General features: G+C 35.6%; 1 protein-coding gene across 5 annotated transcripts in view; it reads right to left on the bottom strand.

The window, feature by feature from the left end:
- LOC124607350 (broad-complex core protein isoforms 1/2/3/4/5-like) overlaps positions 1-22,045 on the bottom strand; it is a 331,766-nt gene that overhangs the window by 121,182 nt on the left and 188,539 nt on the right. Inside the window, exon 6 of one of the 5 annotated variants that reach the window (XM_047139695.1) lies at positions 7,988-8,244. The exons of the other annotated variants lie outside the window; for them this stretch is intronic. Coding sequence (XP_046995651.1) covers positions 8,036-8,244 — 209 coding nt within the window. The 3' untranslated portion in view covers positions 7,988-8,035. Of the gene's footprint in view, positions 1-7,987; positions 8,245-22,045 lie in introns of those variants that run through there. 5 annotated transcript variants of the gene reach the window in all.

The raw sequence follows: 22,045 nt of genomic DNA, 5'->3' as shown, positions 1-22,045 counted from the left end.
ACCACTGTCCCATGCCAATTTTTGTAGCTCTTTCTTGTTCAGGTTTAGGAAACTGAATGAAGAACATACTTGGTGATTGTGTGCCTAACTTCAATTCCAATTAACTTGGAAATGATGAAACATATTGATTTTTTTTTCTCTTAACATCACAACTTACCCTGCGATACCCTTAAAAGCAGATTGTTTCTGACCACCTTGTATATACTCCACTGTGTTCTATTATTGGGGTGTTTATGTCTTCTGTGTGAGGTAAGTGACATTCCAAGTTTGTTGTTTATGGGAAAAGGTATTTTTATATTGGTATTTCTAAAATAAGTTGGCAATTTTTTTTTTTAAATTTACTGTGTACTCATCTTTCACTGCCATTGATATTTCTTGTGTTAGTGGTTTCAGTTTGAAAGGTAATGTGTGGTGCCCATGTTCATAATGGTTCTAAATGCAGCATGCTTGTGTGTGTGTTTGAATGATGTGATGAAAACACCATTACTGAACTGAACCATGTTCCCTAAAATGCTTAAGAAATGTGATCCTGCCATATGACAAACAAATAAAATGTTGCACACTGATGAACACCAATGCCCCCAAACACATATAAACACAAAAAAATCTACAAACCTGACTGCACACATTTTGTCAATTCCAAAAAAATACATCAGCATGCAAACATTCTCAATTATTAAATAATATCCTCAGGGAACCTTACATTTTCAAATTCACATATTCAATAAAATCGAGAAATGGAAAATCAAGGACGGAATAATGACAATGGTCTGATCTCGGCAGCCAGAGACAGTGGTCATGTGTGCGCGAGCTGTGTTTGCGCGAATGTGTGTATGTTGTTTATTTCAGAAAAAGGCCTTTTTGCCGAAAGATAACATGTTTTAGTAATCTTTCTGTTGTGCCTGTCTGCAACTCAACATTTCTGTTATTTCATGAATAGCAACCTATCCTTTTCATAAAATTTTCATATTCAGTAAAAAATACACAAGAGTTAACAACTTTCATCAGAGATAAAAAATCCCCAAACAGAAGATAGATTTGCCTCATTTGACATTATTAATCTGTTCACAAATGTACCTGTCAAATAGAAAACAGAAATTGTGACAAAATTCTTATCAAACACAGGAAATTGATCTTGCCGGAGATTTCAGAGTCAGTCCATTTACTTGAACTATTACTGTTTCACAACTATTTCTCATTTAATGATAAGATCTGTCAACAAGAAGTAGTCTCATCAAATGGTTAACAACATGGTGAGCCTCCTGACTGACACATTCATCAACCACTCAGAAAATAAAATTTTTAAAGGAAAAGACAAACTTATTGAAAAAAATAGTTTTTTGCAGGAGCTATGTCGATGACACTCTACTCCTATTTGATGCTACAAAAATGAACTTGATGAACTTCTTGCATTATAATTCACTCCATGTCTGGCCTCAGCAACCAGAGACCATGGTTTTGTGTGTGTGTGTGTGTGTGTGTGTGTGTGTGTGTGAGTGATCTATATGAAACCAACATACACTGATGTCACAACATCCAACTCATCACACCATCCAAAGATATATAAGTAAGCTGCACTTAGATCCATTCTGAACAGGGGCACACACATCACATTTAAAACTGTAAAACTAACACAAGAAATGTCAGTAGCAGTGAAAGATGAGTACACAGTAAACAACTGACAAACTGCCCAACAGAATAGAGGCCTATAAAAGCACAACAGGAAAAACACCTGACAACAAAAAATGTTCACGGCATTCCCTACTTAGGCACAATGTCACAAAAAATTGCCAACTCACTGAGAAATACCACTGTAAACCTAGCTTTCTCCACATTAACTTGGGCCACATGCAGTAAACATAAACACCCTGATAATTAACACCGTGAATTATATAAATTACAGTGTAACTTATTCCTGCACTGTGCATAAATAAAAGAGAAAGCACTTTCCACACACACTACAAAGAGTACACAGATGCTTTCAGGCTCAACCACAAATCCTCAGCAGCCCACAGTATGTACCTCAACAAACACAAACTAGATGACATCCACAACAGCCTAACTGTACTCCTCTAAAAAATAATGGTAGAACACCATATGCTAGAACAAATTGAAATACTGTCACACAGAGAAACATTTCTGAAAATGTATTAAATGAAAACACAGTTTAACAGCCACCATTTTTTCACCAAATTTATTTTTTTGCTAAAGAAACAAGTATTTAATGGTTGTAACTATTTCATAACACATTATCACATCTGATATCTGCACAAAAAATTGTTTTACAAATGACATCTATGTGTAAATAATAATGTAACGTCTTTGTATCATCACCTACAACACCTGTGTATACCTGGAAATGTTAACGTCTTTATACCAGGATATTCAGTGACCTTTTTGCATTTTGTATGCAAATGTACTGTACGGTGAAAAATGTGTTTAGGTAAACGAGGTGCCCCAATATTCAGGGAGATGACGGCAATGGTCATATGAAGCAAAAAGTCCAGGAAAAATGGGCTCTAAAATGCATAACTTAAGAGCTATGAGCTCTTCTTCATATTCAGTACTTACTGTGACATGAATCTCTTTTACTGCAAGTGCTTTGCTTTCCATATTTTTGGAGGGTGTAGTATAGACCGAAACAAGAAAAAAAGTCCAGCAAATGTGTGTTCTAAAGTGCATTTCTGAAGAGCTATGAGCATTTGTTCATCTTCATTACTGTGAAACACATCACTTTTACTGAATAATGAATAATAACCATTTCTCCTCAGGCAGCTTGTATAAATATGTCTCCACACATCCTGCTTGAAAATCATGTTACCGCCACTGGATACAGTAATTTACGGGTTTTGTCTTAGTTTTTTTTTAAATTGTACAAGATGTGCCTCCTTGTTATATACCTATATACTCTTCAACAGGATCAGTGATAATCTAAATTCAAAAAGATGAAGTACATTGAAGAAGCACCCGAAGATGAAACCAAACTCACAATCTGAGACTGGAGGCAGTTGGTTTTCTTTCTTACGAAAGTAATACAGTTGTGGAAGCAATACTGACAGCAATGGACAAAAATGAGTTTAATCAATTCTTTTTTCCAAATCAAGAACAACAATTAGCTATTAATCAATGAAATAATTGTAAACTAATTCAGTCTACTGTAGATGTATTCCACTTTTAGTTTTAATGTTAAAGTTTCTAAGTCTAAAACAATTTGTTGATCTCATCTTATGCACGTCAACATTTAATATTAACTTTAATTTTTCAACAATGAAATCAGAACATTGGTTGTTTTACCGCTGCCGTAAATAACCAGCTTTGTTTCAATGGCTGTTATGTGTTTATATCACTCTTCAAGAACAGAAGACTTCTTTTGGGGTAACTGTAAATATTAGGCCAGCAATCTGTATCGGCCAAACAATTTTTTTTTTCTTTTTTATCAAGAAACTGCATTGGCTGTGTTTAGAATAAATTTCCCATTTACACAATGAAAAATTTGAGGCACGTATTCGATCATAGAACTCAGCAGACGATAGCAAGTCTAAAATTTCTTCTCAGAACTAGGTGCAATAGTCTAGAATCACTTAAACATACTCTTAAAATGATAGTTAAAGTACTTGTAAGTTGTTTACCCAAGAACACAATTTTTGCCTACATTTTATAACCTTTTTTATCTTACTCAGCACATGGCCATGTAACCTAAAACCCAACACTGTTATTGTTCGAACACTTTATTGATTGACATACAATAAGAAATATAAAAATGTTACACAATAAAATAATAAAATGGTTTCTCAAGACAATCTATACATCAATCAAAATTCTATATTTGTGTCTTAAGTTAGCATTTCACTTCTGCATAGCTGCAAACAAAAATCATGCTTCAAATCACAAATAGATGTAGTAGGCAGCAACTCATCCTGAAGCTACCATGTTGATGAGGATAACATATTATTTTGGACGTTAATTTACATTACAAGCTTTTCATTTGATATCTGTAATGTTTTACAACTATCTTAACTTTCCTTTTCAATTTAAAGAAAAAATGTAGTCACTGATAGCAACATTTCAGTTACGGATCAACCCTGAAGTCAATAAGGGTAAAGTAAAATACTGTCAATATTTTAAACTGAAACAGGAGAACAAAAATCAATAATTGTAATGAGTAATTTTTAAAAATAAAAGCTAGCCTCTATTTCCATCTGCAGACCTGAAAACACATAGAGCAAGCTATAAACGGGTGTAGATAGTTATACAATTTTTCTTCTCAAAGAAATTAATCACATACTTTTCATAGTAATTTTGTGATATATCAACAGTTCTCCTGTGTTGAATACAGCTTCACAACTCTGAACTCCTTCACTACTAAGGTATATGTCTAAATTATTCCTTTGGGTGTACTACCTACCCACCAGAAACAGTTACAGCTGCTATGACAAAGTGCTCAACATAATAATAAGTATCCTACCATTTGTGAAAGAAGATCACTGCTGCGACAATGATGTTTGTGGATAGAAGAGGGTTGCACACAATAACAATGGCCAATGCAAGGAATAAGCACAGTCTTGTCTGGACGATCATAATGACCTGGACATTTTTGTTAGAAGTGTTAGTTTGATGCAACAGCATGGTAACAGATGTGAACCTGACTATCAAGGTAACTAATGTTCTATCGTGTGAGCTGGACTGGTGGCTCACAGTCTCTGCACCAATTACTATTGTCCACAAACCACAAATGCCTTAGTCTGCAACGGGCAGCAGGACACTGTATTTGATGGGTAGAATGAGAGTTTTAGAATTGTTCTCTCCTAAATCTGTCATTAGGTAAAAGGATGCTAGAATGGTGACTGCTTTCTGAGAGAGTGTGATGATCTGGGCTGCCACAGGATAAGACATACAATCTAAACTGTGAAGTATCGAAAGCAATGCAAACCATTAACTTATGGTTGGTTGCATGTATAGGGCAATCAAAATTGAAGATTTGTACAAAACTAACATAAATTGAGGCAAACGTAGTTAAAACTGTTCTCTAAATGGTAAAACACGGAAATGAATTTTGGTCCACACTACTCCATTCTCATCCAATTGCAGTCACACCTTCAGACAGAAACGCAAAATCAGTCTATACATCAAGATGGTTTAACAGCCAAACAACTTGTTCTAATGGTACCCTGCCAATGAGTTCTCTTCAAATGTCATATATTTAACATGTCTTGAATATGTTTTGGTGGCAACATGTTTCAGAATGGCCAAGCAACCATAGTTGCTGCTTTGTGAATTCTCAGGCAAACCACATGGAGGGGCATTGCCAGAAACATATTTAGGTCCTCTGATATCCTGTAAACACTGTAAGGGGTTCTGACTACAGCTCACTGTGGGTTAACATCAGTCAGAGGTGATATACAGTAATGTAATCTTTTATCTGCATAGAGTTGTGCACCTAATCTATAGCATGAAGTCTATTTCAGTTACATGTGTTATTCTAGGTGATATATTTTTCACAAAAGTGTATCAATAGGGTTATACTGAATTGACAAGTTTCACCAAACAGATCTTGTTAAACATCTTCATAAAACAGGTAAAAAAATAATAATTACAGCTTTGTCCAATTTCCTTACATGGATATTTTTTTCAAAACGTTAATGAATGTAATGTACTCAAGAACAGTCACATTTCAGCAGAAAAATTTGAACAGTACTGGAAGGAGAGAAAATTTTATTGCTTTGGGAGAATATCATGAAGCGAGATTCACAAGCTTCAGTTTTGGGTTCTCACTCTCATTCCTTATATAGGGAATGATTCCATTACCATACATCAAGCAAAGTTTGTAATTTTTGAAGGTGTCCCACCTGCTATAATTACTGCTGCTAGCCAAAAAGTGACAGAGGAAATTGTCAAAATCAAATAATGGAAAATCTGGGATGAAATAACATCAATATAAAATATAAAATTACTCAGCAAACTGATGAGGCACTGACAGAGGACAGGTGTATTGAAAGTACTTTCAATGTGCCTGTCTGATACTCAACGCCTCCTCGTTGTGTGAGCAACAAATTATCCTATTTCATATAGAAGAAGTTGTTAAAGTTTTTCTAATAATAATTGTCTCATCCTTAATTTTGAAAACTTCACATTACATTTTATTATGTACAAAAATAGAACATCATCAACCATTAATGCAGCATGTGTACAGGAAACAATAAACTGGATAGAAAGTTCCAAATTACTGGTGTAGATATCGATGAGAACTTAAAATGGAATAAATATATTACTGAGCTACTGCAATTATAAAGTTAAGCCACTTCTGCTAGTTTTCGAAAGAAACAAGTCAACATCTTAAGACATTTAGTTCCACTCATTAATTCCTTGAGAAATAACATCAATTAGAAAAAACTACTCATACAAAAGCCAACAAATAGCTCATAACAACACAACGAGACTTGAGAAGAATAATGATGCCCATAGTTACAACACTAGAAAAATAGATGGCTGATTTACTCTTTACTAATACTAGTTCAAAAAACAAATGGAACAAGCAGACAAAAAATTCTTTGCTCATATGTCCAACAAACTTAGTCTGTGAAAGCAGTTGTAATATACAGTGGTACTGCTGTAATTTTTGCACAGCATTTCTTGTGTACATGATGACCATCCAGCTGTCCACCCAAATTAATGGCCACCACCATACTGTGGCCCAGAGTGAAGTTGATCACCCACAATTTATCAGTAACTAATGCCTTAACCATATAGTGAGTAGTTACTCTTACTCCCTTTACATTTATATTCCATCAAGAACTTTCCATTACCATAAATGAATCTGCAGACAGAATGTGGTTGAAGAGCACTGAGAGGAATGAACAAACTTTCATGAGAAAAGAGCACTTTGGCCACAAATTTCTGATCTTCAGTGGCATTTTGAAGTGTCAAGACACAAACAGAAGTAATTTACACTACCCTCCTATGCTGTATGCACAGTGATTTTCATAGGTAAAATAGACCACCTCACATTTCAAGCATCAAATGGTGGGTAAAACTCGATAGTCTATGGCCTACTTCCCTCCTCATATGTATCCAACTGAAACTTTTACTCCATCCAAGTTAAGAAATATCTTTCTTTTTTCATAATCATAATCATCATCAGCAGCAGCAGCTGCCGCTGCCTTCTGACGCACACTGCTGCATAAAGGCCTCTGCCATATTTTTTCAATACTGCTCCCCATATCTGGGCCCCATCACATTTTACCATTCTCAATATGTGGCTTGTGGGCACACACTCTTGTCAAATGAGAATATCAGTGACACTAAGAATGAGAACTTTGTATGGAACTAAAACACAACTATATTGAAAAATAAAGGTTTTTAGAAAAATATTATTTCTAGATTTTCATACTAACAACTTGACAACCCTTATTCCATATTAACATTGTGTCATGATAATTAGAAACATGAATGAACCTACATTAATTGGCAGTGAAAGAAGGAAACAAAGAAACAAAACTTAAAATCACAATGATGTGTTAACTGCAATTTAAAATCATGCATAGTATCTAAACCATTATTTCACTCTCTGCACTCTTTTATTACAAAGAGAAGGAAACAATATATATCAAACAATGAAAAACAGACCACAAAACATTCCCCTCCAGACACATTTACTGTCTCTGTTTAGTTGACTGGCAAGAAACTATAAGCAATTCTAGAGAGAAACTGAAATGACCCATGATTTTACATGGATTACACACAATTTAATCTAGTTTAAAAGATACTGGAGGACTGGCATGATTCTGATTATTTGAGATGCGACTCTGAGGAACATATGTGAAGAATGTAACCAACAAAATCATAAAAAGACCAATTCTGGCATGATTAAAGCCTGTAACGAAGAAACACATAAATGAAAAACTGAAACTACTTCACCTTTAACAAGACATTCATTTATTCACATAAATTTATTTTGTACAAAAAGTTAAGCTGGATTCTAATTAACACTATTTGGAATCATCTGTATCTGACAATGTATGATTTCCTAATGATATCATCACACATATGGGTCTGTCAGTTGTGCATGTTTGTGGTGATATTGGTTTATATGAGTACACAAGCTGTTTGATGTTTTGAATATTTTACCACAGAGTTTGCAAGGAATATGTTGATTAGGTAGGTGCACATCCTTTATGTGCCTCCTTAAGTTTGTCTTGCGCACCACTTTACCACAGACATGGCAAGCTGCATCTTCAGTGAACTTGCCTGAAACATATATCCTTGCTGTGGGATGGAAACAAAACCATAAACACACTTCACAGCATAGTAAGCTATTAACACAGACACCATTGCTACACTACCAGAACATGGAAAACTTGTTTACTGAGTGTCTTACACTGTTACTTTGATAGCAGATTATGTTCTGTTTGATGCTTCTGTTCTGTTACTTTGCCAATTTTATGAAAGATCAATTTATGTGGCAAAATATTATCTCACTGAAACAAGCTAACTTAGTTTAAAAGCAGTAAAATGACAATCGAAACCATTAATGCCATTTACTGCATTCAACACCAAAGTCTCAAAGTATCTTCATTATTCAATGTCAATGATCATTTGAGAATAACGGCAATACATGATCATTTGAGGATAATGGCAACCTATTGTATATATAGTTAGTGAATGCAAACTGTATGGATGACTGTCATAAAAGTAGGAGCCAAATTTTAACAAACAAAGAAAATGGTCATCAGTACAAAATTATGACTATCATAAAATTGACTTAAGTACTGGAACCTGAATCCGAGCTTTTATAAATGGTGCTTCCTATGAGGGTCCAATAAAGAAAGATAATTCAGCACAGCTATATACATAACAGAGGCTTCTTTATCATCCTCTCTCTTACTGTTCATTGATTTACCAATTGAGAGCTTTTTCTGACAGTGTTTAACTACAGTACACTAACGCTCAAATTACAAATAAATTAACGTAGCCAAAAAGTGTTCCAACAACTTTACTAATTTATTTTGACAGTGATGCTAAATAGAAAATACCACTGAAACAAAGTATCGTAAAATGAGGTGAATCCGATCAGGTGGTGTCAATCTGATCATTTACCGGTTTTTCCATGTTAGGATAACAGGGCATAGCATTTTAGCAATTACATTACAGCTGACCATTGTCATGAATTGTTAACTAAGCTATCAACAACAATGGCATGTTGGAGTGTGCATAACCAGCAAATCGCAATGTCAGTAGGTGTGTGATTCTTGTGCTGCACTCGTGTAGCCAACACAACAGTGCGAAAACTTCTGCTGGCGCCTGTTACTTCTGAAGTTAGTCAGTATGCAGGGCGAATCTGATCACGCGAGTATACCAAAAGGTTCTGGGACCAACATGGAAATCTAACTGCAAACCAGAATTTCTTCTAAATACAGTGAAAGCTGTCAAATTAGGAAAATTAAGCATCTGGAAAGCTTTGGAGCAATATGCAGTTCCATATACCACGTTAAATGACAAACTCAAGGAAAAGTACCAACGTTAACCAGTAGTGAGGAAAAAAGCCTGGTTGAAGGATTATTGTGTTGCGTGAAATGAGGGTTTCCTTTGAGGAATAATAATGTTAGGGACATTGTACAGGCATTTCTCAGTTGAGCAGGAAAGATTGAAAAAAGATTTCATGACAATCGACCTGGGCACGACTGGGTAAAAACCTTCCTTGGGGGGGGGGGGGGGCAGAGGAAAAATTAACCACCACTAGCGAATAGAGTAAGTGAAAATGTGAAGAGGCCAAAAACAGCAGTTGCCCGAGAAACAGTAATTGATTATACTAAAAACCTTGAAGTGACCTTGAGTGGTGTCCCTCCCTACAACATTATAAACCAGACGAGCAAATTTTTATGATGGCCTTGGACAAGTGAAAGTAATAGTGAAGCGAGGCACAAGACATCCTGAAAGGATAATTGATAGTTCTAAGTCAAGTATCAGTGTGATGATAGCAGCAGCTGCTGATGGCTCAGTCCTCCCACCATACACAGTTTATAGGGCAAAACACTTCTACGATACTTGGACTCTAGGGGGCATAACTAGTGCAGGTTATAATAGGAATCAAAGTGGTTAGTTTGACATAACAATGTCTGATCATGGTTTGTTGAAATTGTCTTGCCTTATGCCCGGCATTTAGATGGACCTAAAGTGGTTATAGGTGACAAACTCTTGTGTCATCTGGCATATAACGTAATTAAACTGTGCCAGGAACAGGACATTCAATTTGTGCTTCTACCACCTAATTCTACTCATTTGTGTCAGCCACTTGATGTGGCCTTTTTTAGACCTTTAAAACTTGTTTGGAGAAACGTGCTAGATGAAAGGAAAGGGAAGAATAAAGGAGTGGTGCCAAAATCTGAATTTCCTAGGTTGTTGAAAAAAAAAACTTTGAAAATACAGCTACCACATCCAAATAAAATGTAATATCTGAGTTCAGAAAAGCAGGAATTTTTCCTTCCTGCCCAATAAAGTAATTTCACAGATTCCACAAGCAGCCGATAACAATGCACATGGCACCAGGTCATAAGAGTTAGACACCAGGTCATAAAAGTTTCTTGAGCAGCAGCCTTCGAAATGCAATTGAAACAGGTTCGCTCTAATGAAACAACACGAAAGCCACATCAAGCAAAGTGTTTAGCATTAACTCCAGGAAAAGGAATTGTTATCAGTGACCTCCATGAAAATGATAGTGATGGGGCTGCAAGTAAGGAGTCCCAATCTGGAACATCTAACAGTGATCTAGAACAGCACGAGTCAAATGAAAAAATGGACAAGGAGAAGGATAAAGATTGGCATGAATTTAAAGAAACTGATTTCACCATAGTAAAATTTCCTACAAAAAAAGGTCAGTTTTTTTTGTTGGTAAAATTGAAAGCATCTCTAATGACACCTATGAAATGACATTTCTGAGAAAGAAAGTTGTTGATGGTAATGTTTATTTTGTCTTTCCAGAAACTGATGATGCAACTGAGGTAGAAAGAGCCCAAATTATTAAAAAATTTGTTCTAGAACACAGAAGGTGAGGTAAATTTATTTTGAAGGGATAGATGGTAATGACTTTGAGTAAATACTTTTCCTATTGATTATGACATACAATAACTAAAATTTAATATATGTTTTTCAAAATTTGCGAATGCAAGTGTTTGCTATAAAAACAAAAATCTCAACTTCAAAGTGCTTGTAAATATTTGTTTAGTCTAGAAATTGTATAATTTTGTTGCAAATACAGAAATATATTTTTTTTAAATCAAAATAGTGATCAGATTCACTCCACTGGAAGTCTGATTCTGTTCCTGGATACAAAATACAATGGTGATCTTTGCCCCAATTGAGGAGGTGAAACCGATCAGTAGTTAACTTAAAATAGGAACAGCAGTTATAAACCAAAAATTATGTAATACGTGAATATATCATATCAAGGTTGTGAAATTAACATACACAAATTGTTCCAAAACCACAACAGTAAATGGACAATTTAAAAAAAAAAAAAAAAAAAGCCGTTTTAATCGGATTTACCTCATTTTATGGTACTCCTCAAAGCTATTACTGTTAGCCCATAACACAGAATCATAACATAAAAATAATTACAGTCTTTTGATATATTGTGCATACAAGAAGTAAAATTGTTCATGTAATATAATTGTTGCCAGCACAGAAAACAGCGACATAAAGAATATCGGCAAAGGAAGTAGGGGATGTATATCTGTTGCATATCAACGGAATAGCCTTAATATCATTCACAGCTTTGTTAATTTGAACAATAATGAGATCTTCAGCTACCTTCAATGTGGGTTGCTTCATTTTCAGCTCTACTGGAAGTTGTGACAGCCATTACTTTGACAGCACAAATAAATTAGTTCAAAGAGTATTTTATTAAAATTTTATTAAATAACCACACCTTCCAGCCCAAAAAATAATAATCACACAGAAAATCATCATGATGAAGCAGCAAGGCTGTGAACCAGAAACCACTTTCAAGGTGATCACTCCTACAAGAATTTGCAATCATTTGATTTGAAGTGTGTGCATATACATATTGTGTAATTACATATTGTACTGACATACTGACACTGTCTGATTTTTGGCACAACAGGTGAGAAAAGAATATTAAAACAGAATGCTGAGTGTGGCAGTGTTCTTAGAAGTTAATGAGACACATGCAGCTGCGTTCCTCACTGGTTGCAGGATGAGGTACAGGAGATGATATGCTGCATCTACTGCAGTTACATATGAGAAGAATGTTCATCCATAATTCAATGAATTTCTTACAAATTAAATAAGAGGTCAGCAAAGTCTAGAGATGTAAATTTTCAGCAGCTTCAATGCAGTTACAATTAAGCTTCACCTGAGTTAAATAGCATAGTGTCTACATATTTGAGAAGGGCATTACTATGGTAGATGTACAGTTTCTGTCTTTTTTTGTACAGATTTTATTTTCTTGAACTGGGTACCTTTTTGCTTCCTACTGAACAGACTGTCAGCATTGTCATCAACAAAAATATTATGATGATGTTAATAGACAGTTCCAGCGAGCGCCTCTGACTAAGAATTTGGAGACCAATGATAAATTTTTTTTTTTAGCATTATGGCCTCGAGCGAATTATATAAATTCCATGCTCAGTAAGGTAGGATTCTAGGCAGTTATTTCGAGTGGTATGTTCGTAAGCACCGAGGAAGGTAAGAGAGAAAATCAGAGGAAATTGTCAGAAAGGAAAATTAGCACAAATTTTAGAAAACAGAAGAAACAAGAAGCTTGATGATGTGAAAGTGTGAATCAAGAAAATTGACAGATGTGCCTGACATGCAACATGACTGTAGAAGATCTGTCATTAAAACTAGAATATTGTGTAGCAAAAATAGAGAGCATTTTGGAAGTCTCACTAAATTTGAAGTTAAAGGTTCTAGAATATTGGCATCAGATCAGTCCTCCAAGCCGGCATTTGGGCAGATATTGACTCAGTGGGCTATTGTCGGCACATCTATCAAAGAAATTACATTGCCATGTGCAAAGACTAACTCCATGAAAAATCCTGCACATTTTGTGGAGAGTTCTGATATAACATTGTTATTCACAAACCTTTTTACACAATAAATTTTGTTGTATTCTTCCCGTGGTGCTCTTTTCCACATCACTGGAAGCAAAATTTGGGCTTATTATAAACAGCTATTTAAAACATTTGGGATCCTACTTCACCAAATGAGTATGTTCCAATCTGTGGTGGATATTGGGGAAAATATTACTAAATACTACACAAATAATTCTATACATAACCATTGAACAAGAGCCAGTTTGGATTTACAGTTACCCAGGAAAAACCTCAAAACAGCATTTTATATCAGGGGATAAAATTGTATAACAAAATGCCAAAGGAAGTGAAAGAGATTACTAAAACTCACTTGTTTAAAAAGGCAGATAAAAGGTGCTTCATAAGTAAAGCACATTAAACAAGTTAAATATTACATAGAGGACTCTGAGTAATGGGTAGTAATGAAAGGGGATAACCACAGCACATTGTCCCATTTCAACATGATTACAGTTTACTGCTTTCACAAGGAAATCATGTGAAGATGTAACATGCATGCTGGTAATGTCCGTTGGGTTAGTCTTTCAGGTGGACAATGGCCTACAGTTGGTTATGGAGATAATGGACTCTAGAGTTGATGCAAGGCCACATTGCAGCAGCTTCACAATCCAGGAGTCATCAGTGGGTGTTAGGCTGTGCACAGTGGAGAGCAGAACTATGTTTTACACTGCAGGTCACCAGAAACAATCCCAGAGTCATCAGTGGATGTCCTTAGTGTATTTGGTACTGAAGAATGAAACTATGTTTTATTGCAAGTTAGCTGAAACAAACTGTGTGTGAATCACAAAACATTGTACACTAGGGACTTATCGAATGAGACTGTGTTGCTATTAAAGGTACTAATCTAATATCCGGGAGGATGCAGTTGCTCTGTCTGGCCATCATGACCTGGGTTTTCCTGGATCACTATGGCAAATGCCAGGACAGTTCCTCAATCAAGGCCGTGGATGACCGCCTGTTCTGTCTGCATAGGCTACCTTCCTATCGTCATAAAGCATGTTATGTTTGTTGTATGGTGTATATTTAGTCTACTGATTTGCATTGTATTACCCTGACAAATCCTGCATAATTGTGAGACAATTCTTGGATGAATAAACGTAGATAATCAAAAATATATAAATCTTATCTGTAACTTCATTTATGGCAATGGAAAGATCGCAATGGAACATAAATATAGGAAGAATACAGGCAACAAGTCACCAAATCGTTAAGGCACTGAGTTGTTGACAGGCATACAAAAAATCTTCCTTCAGAGTTATACATGGTGTCTCAAGAGGAATTGTTGATATTCAGGGATATGACAGGAACGAACATTCAAAGCAAAAACATCTAGTAAACAGGCTCTGAAATGCATATTTACGAGCTATGTGCACTTGTTCAGTAGAAGAGATGTGTTTCACAGTAGCAAAGACAAAGGAGTGCTCATAGCACTTAAGGTACGCATTTCAGAGCCCATGCTTACTAGTCTTTTTTGCTTCAAATGATCATTCTTTCCATTTGCCTGAATACTGATGATTCCTCCTGGGACACACTGCAGCATGCAACCCCCCCCCCCCCCCCCCCCCCCTCCTCCGTGGAACATCTATAAAATTTACTACGTTACATGGACGATACTTTCATCGTTATGGTCACATGGAGAGGAGATATTGCAGGATTTCCACAGGTATCATAACAGCAAAACCAGTTTGAATGTGGAGAGAGAGGGTACTCTGATGTCCTAGTTTACATACAACCTGATGGTGAATTACGATGTAAAGTATATAGAAAACCCACAAATACTGGGCGATATCAGCATCCTGACAAAAATAATAAATCAAATCAATGAGATAACCAACTTAAAACAAGAATGAAGTCAACTAAGGAAACAAACTGATATAGTGCAGTCATGAGACACAGGAGGCAAGAACGGGAAAGAGTATACAGTACAGCAGCTTTTGTTTCAGCAGTACATAAAGTGCATGACTGACCCCATCAGAAAGGTCCTATGACAAAGAATTACAGAAAATTGTTTCCAGCAACCATAAAAAAAGACAAACAATCCTGTTGGAGGAAAATCTGCAGACACATGTTTTAAATAAAAAGAACCTTATAACTGAAGCAGTATTTTCAACCTCTCCCATAAAAAGAAAGAGCTTTTTAAGACCGATGAAACAAATCAGAGGTACTACAGACTGGTGGAGTGTACAAAATTAGGTGCAAATGTAATAAAGTATACATAGTGGAGAAAGCTGTATAGCTATGAATGTTTAAAAGAGAAAGAATGACATGCACCTCAAGCAGCCTAGCATGTCAAACATAGCTGAAGATAGTGAAAAATATGGTCAGAATACAAACCTTGGTATGTTCACAATTTAGTAAAAGCACCTTATCAATGCAAATGTAAAGTCAGAGGGGAAATGAGATTCCTAAATGTCCAAACAATTGTAATCATGATGATGGCACTACCTAATTCCTTTACCCCAGAAGTTGGTATCTCAATGGACTTATAATGGTTGTCTGCGGGAATTCATGGCTGACCATATGACTATTTGTCATCAGTATATGACCCTCAGCTGTGGAACCAAAATGCACGTCTCCCTAAGTATTCACAGCGGCATACATGTGAGAGATTCAGCTCATCCCCTCATGAAAGGTGAGATAGAGAGGTGCTGTTCAAAGTCTAACATATGTAATCACATGATGACAGTCAAATACCTATGTTCATTTGAAAGTTGTAAATTTCAGATGACTATAATGCCTATTTGATAATGTTATTATACTCTTTTATAATTTAAAGAAGAAAATCAGTACAAATTAAAACAATTAATTTATTTGTTGTGAATGTTTTTGATCTTGGATCAACATCAAATCGTACACAAATGCTTAATCAGTTTAAAACATGCAAATCTCACAAGCTGTGCACTGCGAGACAAAGTGGCCATTGGACACACTTAAAAACTTTGAGATGCCTTGAAAACAATTTTATTATTCCAATATAGCTTCAGTGTTTTGACTTATGCCATTATCAACGGTGAACACTTAAATGTATCAAATATGAATACTTAATGTCATTATAACTGAGCTGAAAGTTGTCCAACTGGATACATGGTGACCAGTTAACACTCCTTAACAGAATTGTTAAGGAATATTGAAGATAGAATTTATCCATTTGGACAAGTTTCTGCTGACTCATAATAATGACATTAACTATTTGCTTTTACTAATTACATAATTCAAAATGCATAGGGCACATTGCAATAACAAAATTGTGGTCAAGACAGCTCAAAGTATTTACGCGTATCTCACATGTATGATGATAAAATTGTTGATAAAATAACATGCAGAAGAAATTTAAAAAAACTACATGTTTTAAGAAAAGCCACTAGTTTCCAAAAGCAATCCTATCTTCTATTATGTATTGGAAGATCCTGTCAATATCAAGGTCACGAGAAAAAGGCTTTTCACTCAATAAAATACGAAAATTTCTTGTGGGAGATCAGTTGAAAGTATTCACAAGATGGTTCAAGAAATAGTCTTAAGATTTACCTGAAAAGACGTAGAGAAAGTACAAACAACTGTACTTCTTTAGTTAGCATTTGGATGGCTCTATGTGGTTTATTAAAAATTTTGCTCTCATAAATACACAAGGAAAGCAGTGTTAGGAACTCCAGCCTTCTGAAAATAGATTTGCAAATGCCTCTAATTTTGCTTGCATTAACAATCCTCATGGCTCTCATCTGAATTCTGAAAGTGCTATAGCCAGCTGGAGAAGTACCCCATAATGCACAATACCTTAGGTGAGCCTGTATGTATTCTTAGTACACAGTTTTGATTGTTTGCTGACTAGCACATGCTTGCAGCATGCTGAGGATATAGCAGCTAGTACTTATTTTAGCATTTACCTCACCAATCTGTTTATTCCATTTCACATTATCTTATACCCATAGATCCACAAATTTGAATTCAGTATTTAAATTTTTTGCTTATTAACTGTTACAAGTGGTTGAGATCAGGTTTTGTGTGATGTGGAAGCTCATGGATATAATATATTTACTATTTACAATCTCTAGTTTATAGCCCAGTTGTTGAGCTGTTCATTAACCAACTTCACTGCTTTCTTTACTGCTTTGAGGAATAAAGATGTGCCATCTGTAAATTTAATGTTCTGTGAGCCTCTACATTCAAGCTGACGTCACTGATATATAGGAGGAACCACACAGGTTCCAGTATTGAGCACTGAGGCACAACTTGCTTGACTGTTTCACTCTCTCGTAGAATGTAAATTACTGAAATGAGTTTCTCATATGTGTACTTCATACAGACCTTCTGGAAGCATTTGCTTAGGCCAGAAGCTCTCTACTTCTTTGGCAGTCCTCTGATACCATACTGTTCAACTTATATGAGCAGTATTTTGTGATTAACTGTGTGAAAACCCATTGGCAATTCTAGAATATGCCTGTCGCGAGTATTGTGTTTATGCAGTCACATAGATTTATCTGGGTATATTTTTGCATCAAAATTCATGCTGACATATGCTCAGTATATGTTTTTCCATCAATGATGCTAATCAGTTTTTACATTTTTTTCCCTAATACTTTAGATTTTATGATATTCTGATTTTTGTTCATACCTTTTTTCTGATTTCTTTTGAAAACAGGAGTTATTCCACAATGCTGCTGGGAATGTGACAGCAATAAAAGCATGAAGGTTGCTCTTAGCAATTTGTTCAGTGACAATGATTTAAAGCCTTTTCTGCACCAAACCCATCGCACTTGCTGAGAAAGGCCATTTAGTGATCTGTTGGCTTCACTTTGCCTAACTGTGTAATCCACCGAAAACCTACCGTAATTTTTTATTTTTTGTGACTTAGCTTACCTATGTTAGTCCCTTACTTGTTACAGCTGTAGACTGTTTGTCTCTAGAAGATTACACAGCACTTTTTAAACCTAACTCCTTTCATTTCTCCAGTCTTTTCATTATATATTTTTTCTGGCATCTTTAGGTTGTGGAAAGTCCTTGGTAGAACATAAATAATGATCGAATCAAAGCTAACAACTCACCTTGCAGTTAAGCGATTGAATAGTTAATGGACATACAAAGAATACTGGAAATTTCGCATAACTTTTGAATCATTTTTGCCTTCAGAGCTAACTACAAAATAAATACACTGACAGCAGCTGCATTGTTGGTTCAATGCACTCACCTGGGATGATGTGCAGGTGGAGTTTGTGTGTGCGTCTTTGAAGGAGAGAGTGTTCCATGAGTGGACAAACTCTTTAGATTCGTGATTTCAGTTTTCTGAGGGTCTCACAGTACACCGACATCATTACGATACACACCACCATGGTACATGCTACAATTCAGAGTCCTCTAGTGGCACAGAATTCAGAGGGTTTCGACTTTCGTCAGTGAAGTGGGAAAGCTGACCAAGTAAGATGCACGACATGTAACACCTCAACAATATTAGTCCCCATGAATGGCCACCAACAAACTGTGGTCAAGAAACAGCTGGACCACCTGGTTACTGAGCATGCTGCCCAACACAATGTTCTTCACTTTAATGACGGCATCATAACCTGCACCATCTGATCCTTTCTACCAACACCAGCTTTTCTGACTTGTGCACGTGAGAACTCTCTCTCCAATATATCCTACATTCTCATAACCCCCTTGGCCTCAGTCTTTGTTGGTCACTGTTCTTCACCTATCTATCCCCTTCCCTGTTTCCACTCCAGCACTACACAGCCTTCTATTCCACCAAAACACCCACACATATTGTCATGATGCCAGAAGAAGTAGATAATATGCTGTAAGATGCAAAGAATGTACAACCATTCATGAGGTAGTGATGGCACATGATACCTGAATACATACGTTCTGAAAATCAGTACTCCCCCTTCCTTGCATCATGATATCAAAAACTTATTTTTTTTAAGTAGTATGCCTTACATTCAATGAGCTGGAAATTTTGAAGAAGTTCACGATTACCAAAAGGGGACACTCCTTGGAACCATAACTGACAAGGAACTTCTCCACTTCACAAGACCATGACATCAATTACTGAACATATAAAGGAAGATTTATTGGCACTGTCTGAATTCATTTTACAGAGCATTATGTGCTTCACAATAGTATTAGATCCTTTAACTTGCTCATGTAAATTTCAATTCATTCAGCTTTTTATTATTAACATGGCACATTATAATTTAAATTATCCAAGTTCCATGGTTTCAAATGAGAATTGTGTTTTGCTATCAGTTTATACAACCAAAATTCCCTTCCTGACAAACATTTTTCGCTTCTCCAGTAACAATCTGCCTTTTTGGACTTCCATATTTTCCCCACACCAATATCTCAATTGTGAAACTGTGAGGAGTATACCAATCTGTAACTTGAAAAATTAATAGATGGAGATAAGAAGAGGACAAAACATGCAAACAGCATTGAACAAATTAAAAAACCTGGTATTGTATGAAGTTTAAATTGTCCCATGGATAACTCTGTTGATGACGTTGTATCTATTAAAGTGTGTTGCTATCTACTTCTTAAGAAATTCTATCATAAAATTCAGTTTCTAATGTGAAATACATTCCTTTTCGTTAAACAGCTTAATGTACGATCAAAAACTTTATGAAATCTATGTATACAGACTACATCTGTGTGCCAAGTGTTACAGTACAAATTCTTTCCTTTCACATCCAAAAGCCATTACTTTTTTCCTCAAAATAGAAAAACTGACAAATCTGAAACAACCAGCCTTTGTCAGGACTTACGAGAAGTAGGCGCAGCTACAAAAGGTCACACATGACTCATTACATTTCTAAACAAAGTTTGCAAGACAGTTGTATAAAACTACATATACATAAATTGACATCCACCTGATAAAAGAATAATTCAACAAACTTTGTACTGACTTTTCTGAGGGTGTGCAAAACTTATATTAAGAATCAACACAGATTCCTTTAAATCTGCAATTGTGGAACTCAGTTTGCAGTATTCCTTCATGAGAGACTGTAGTCAATAGTATTCAGGTTGACACCATCTTTGTAACTTTTGAAAAATATTTATTATGATTACATTTTACCACTTAGAAAGCACAACATTCATTCTAGAATCAAATTATACAAAACATCATGATAGAAACATAACTGGATTGACTAGCAACCAGAACTCAATTCATTGCTTTCAAAGGGGTGTGACACAAGTAGAAAAAAGACACATCAGGTGTATTTCAAGGAAGTTTAGTACAGAAATTACTAGCCATGATACATCACAATGGTTCAGCAGATAATGATAGACATTGGAACATTGTTTGCCAAAATGCTAGTATGATGAAGAATGGTTATAAAATGGGAGAGAGTTACTCTAGTCAGCACTTGACACAAACAATTACCATACCCATATAACATAACACGTTTTACTAGGGAAAGATACTCTATAGTGCCAGACTGAAAGACTAAACCTTATGCAATAAATCATTAGAGGCAGTCAACACTGTCTAACATATTGCTGTTACCAGCCACATCATTTCAGATGAAACAACCATAAACTTTTTCAGGGAATAAATGTTACTGTTTCTGTACTAAGATTCATTAGAAGAATTCATAGAAAATTTAACCCATAAAACCACTGCTCCCACTAGCTATCTTTATCCACAGCGGTAATGCAATGGAGACGGTTCGAAGGTACGATTTGTTACATGTATTCTGACAATAAGATTTAGGCTGGTATACATAACAAATGAGCACAGAAGTCAATGACAGCAAGATATGATGAATTCAAACATGCAAAGAGCCCATCTTGAAAGTTGAGTCAAGAAATATACAACTCAAATCAACATTTACACCGTGTACTCACCACAACAGTAAATTTAGAAATATCCAAGTACATACTGAAGCCAATGGGAAGTCTTTCTTCTGACTAAAGACCAAAATAGTAACAACAAGAAAATTGTTGCTAATGGCAGAAATTCACACAGTAGAGGATTATAAAAACTGATGAACATGGAATGATGTAATCTCTTTGATAAAATAAGCTGTTTATGCATCATGAACAACACACATTATATGTAAGAGTTATTATCATGATAATGGAAAGCACATCTCTTCCCCAACAATACTGAAACATCATTAGGATGTCGTATAGAGAAAGGTCAGCAAACTCCCAACATTTTCTGAGATGTAGATTTTGTTCAGTAAGGGAGCTCAAGTTTTCATTTTTCTATTTTCTTAGAATTTAAGTCAATGAATCAGTATCATCTGCAGGGGAACAGGTTTTCTACACACTAGATCTGTACATTCTACACCTCCCCTTGCATGTCCTCTCTCCTTCACCATACTTTTCTACACAACATAATAGATTCTTCATAAAGAATGTGTAAGTGAGAAAAATCTGTGAATCTTTTCCCACTTTGAGTTCTTATGAAATACAACAAGGCTGTAACATAGAAGAGAAAAATTGTTTTTCCTTTTCAGCAGTGTTTCTAATATTCCCATATCAATTAAAGCAGCTTCTGGGCCAAATAAAGCTTCACCAACTACATTATTACACTGTGTAAATGATATATTCTTCACGAAACAGAACACAAAGCAGTAATTTTCTTTTAAGTGTGTCTGCTATACAAGGTGACAATCATATGAAGTAGAAGAATTCTATAAGATTCACAGTAATTTGTTTTATTGCTTTTCAATAGCTAACTATGATGCATAACACAATTAAAAAGTCACTTTTTTTTAAACCCCTTAGACATTTGGCTCAAAGGTGCCTATAACCTTCCTCTGTAATGATGAAAAAGTGTGGTGACCTGCAATGTCACCCTTGGGCTCGGCAACACTTCAAACGAAAAGGTTTCAACACACGCAAAAAAGAAGACCAGAGCTCAGAAGTTCATGTGAGGTTTAAGGTGGGTTTGTGATGTCACACTGGTTGCTTGTATAGATGGGGAATGTAAGCTGGCTGAA

Source organism: Schistocerca americana, chromosome 1 (assembly GCF_021461395.2).
Source record: "Schistocerca americana isolate TAMUIC-IGC-003095 chromosome 1, iqSchAmer2.1, whole genome shotgun sequence".
Lineage (NCBI taxonomy): Eukaryota > Metazoa > Arthropoda > Insecta > Orthoptera > Acrididae > Schistocerca > Schistocerca americana.
This window is presented reverse-complemented; position numbering and strand designations above follow the sequence as displayed.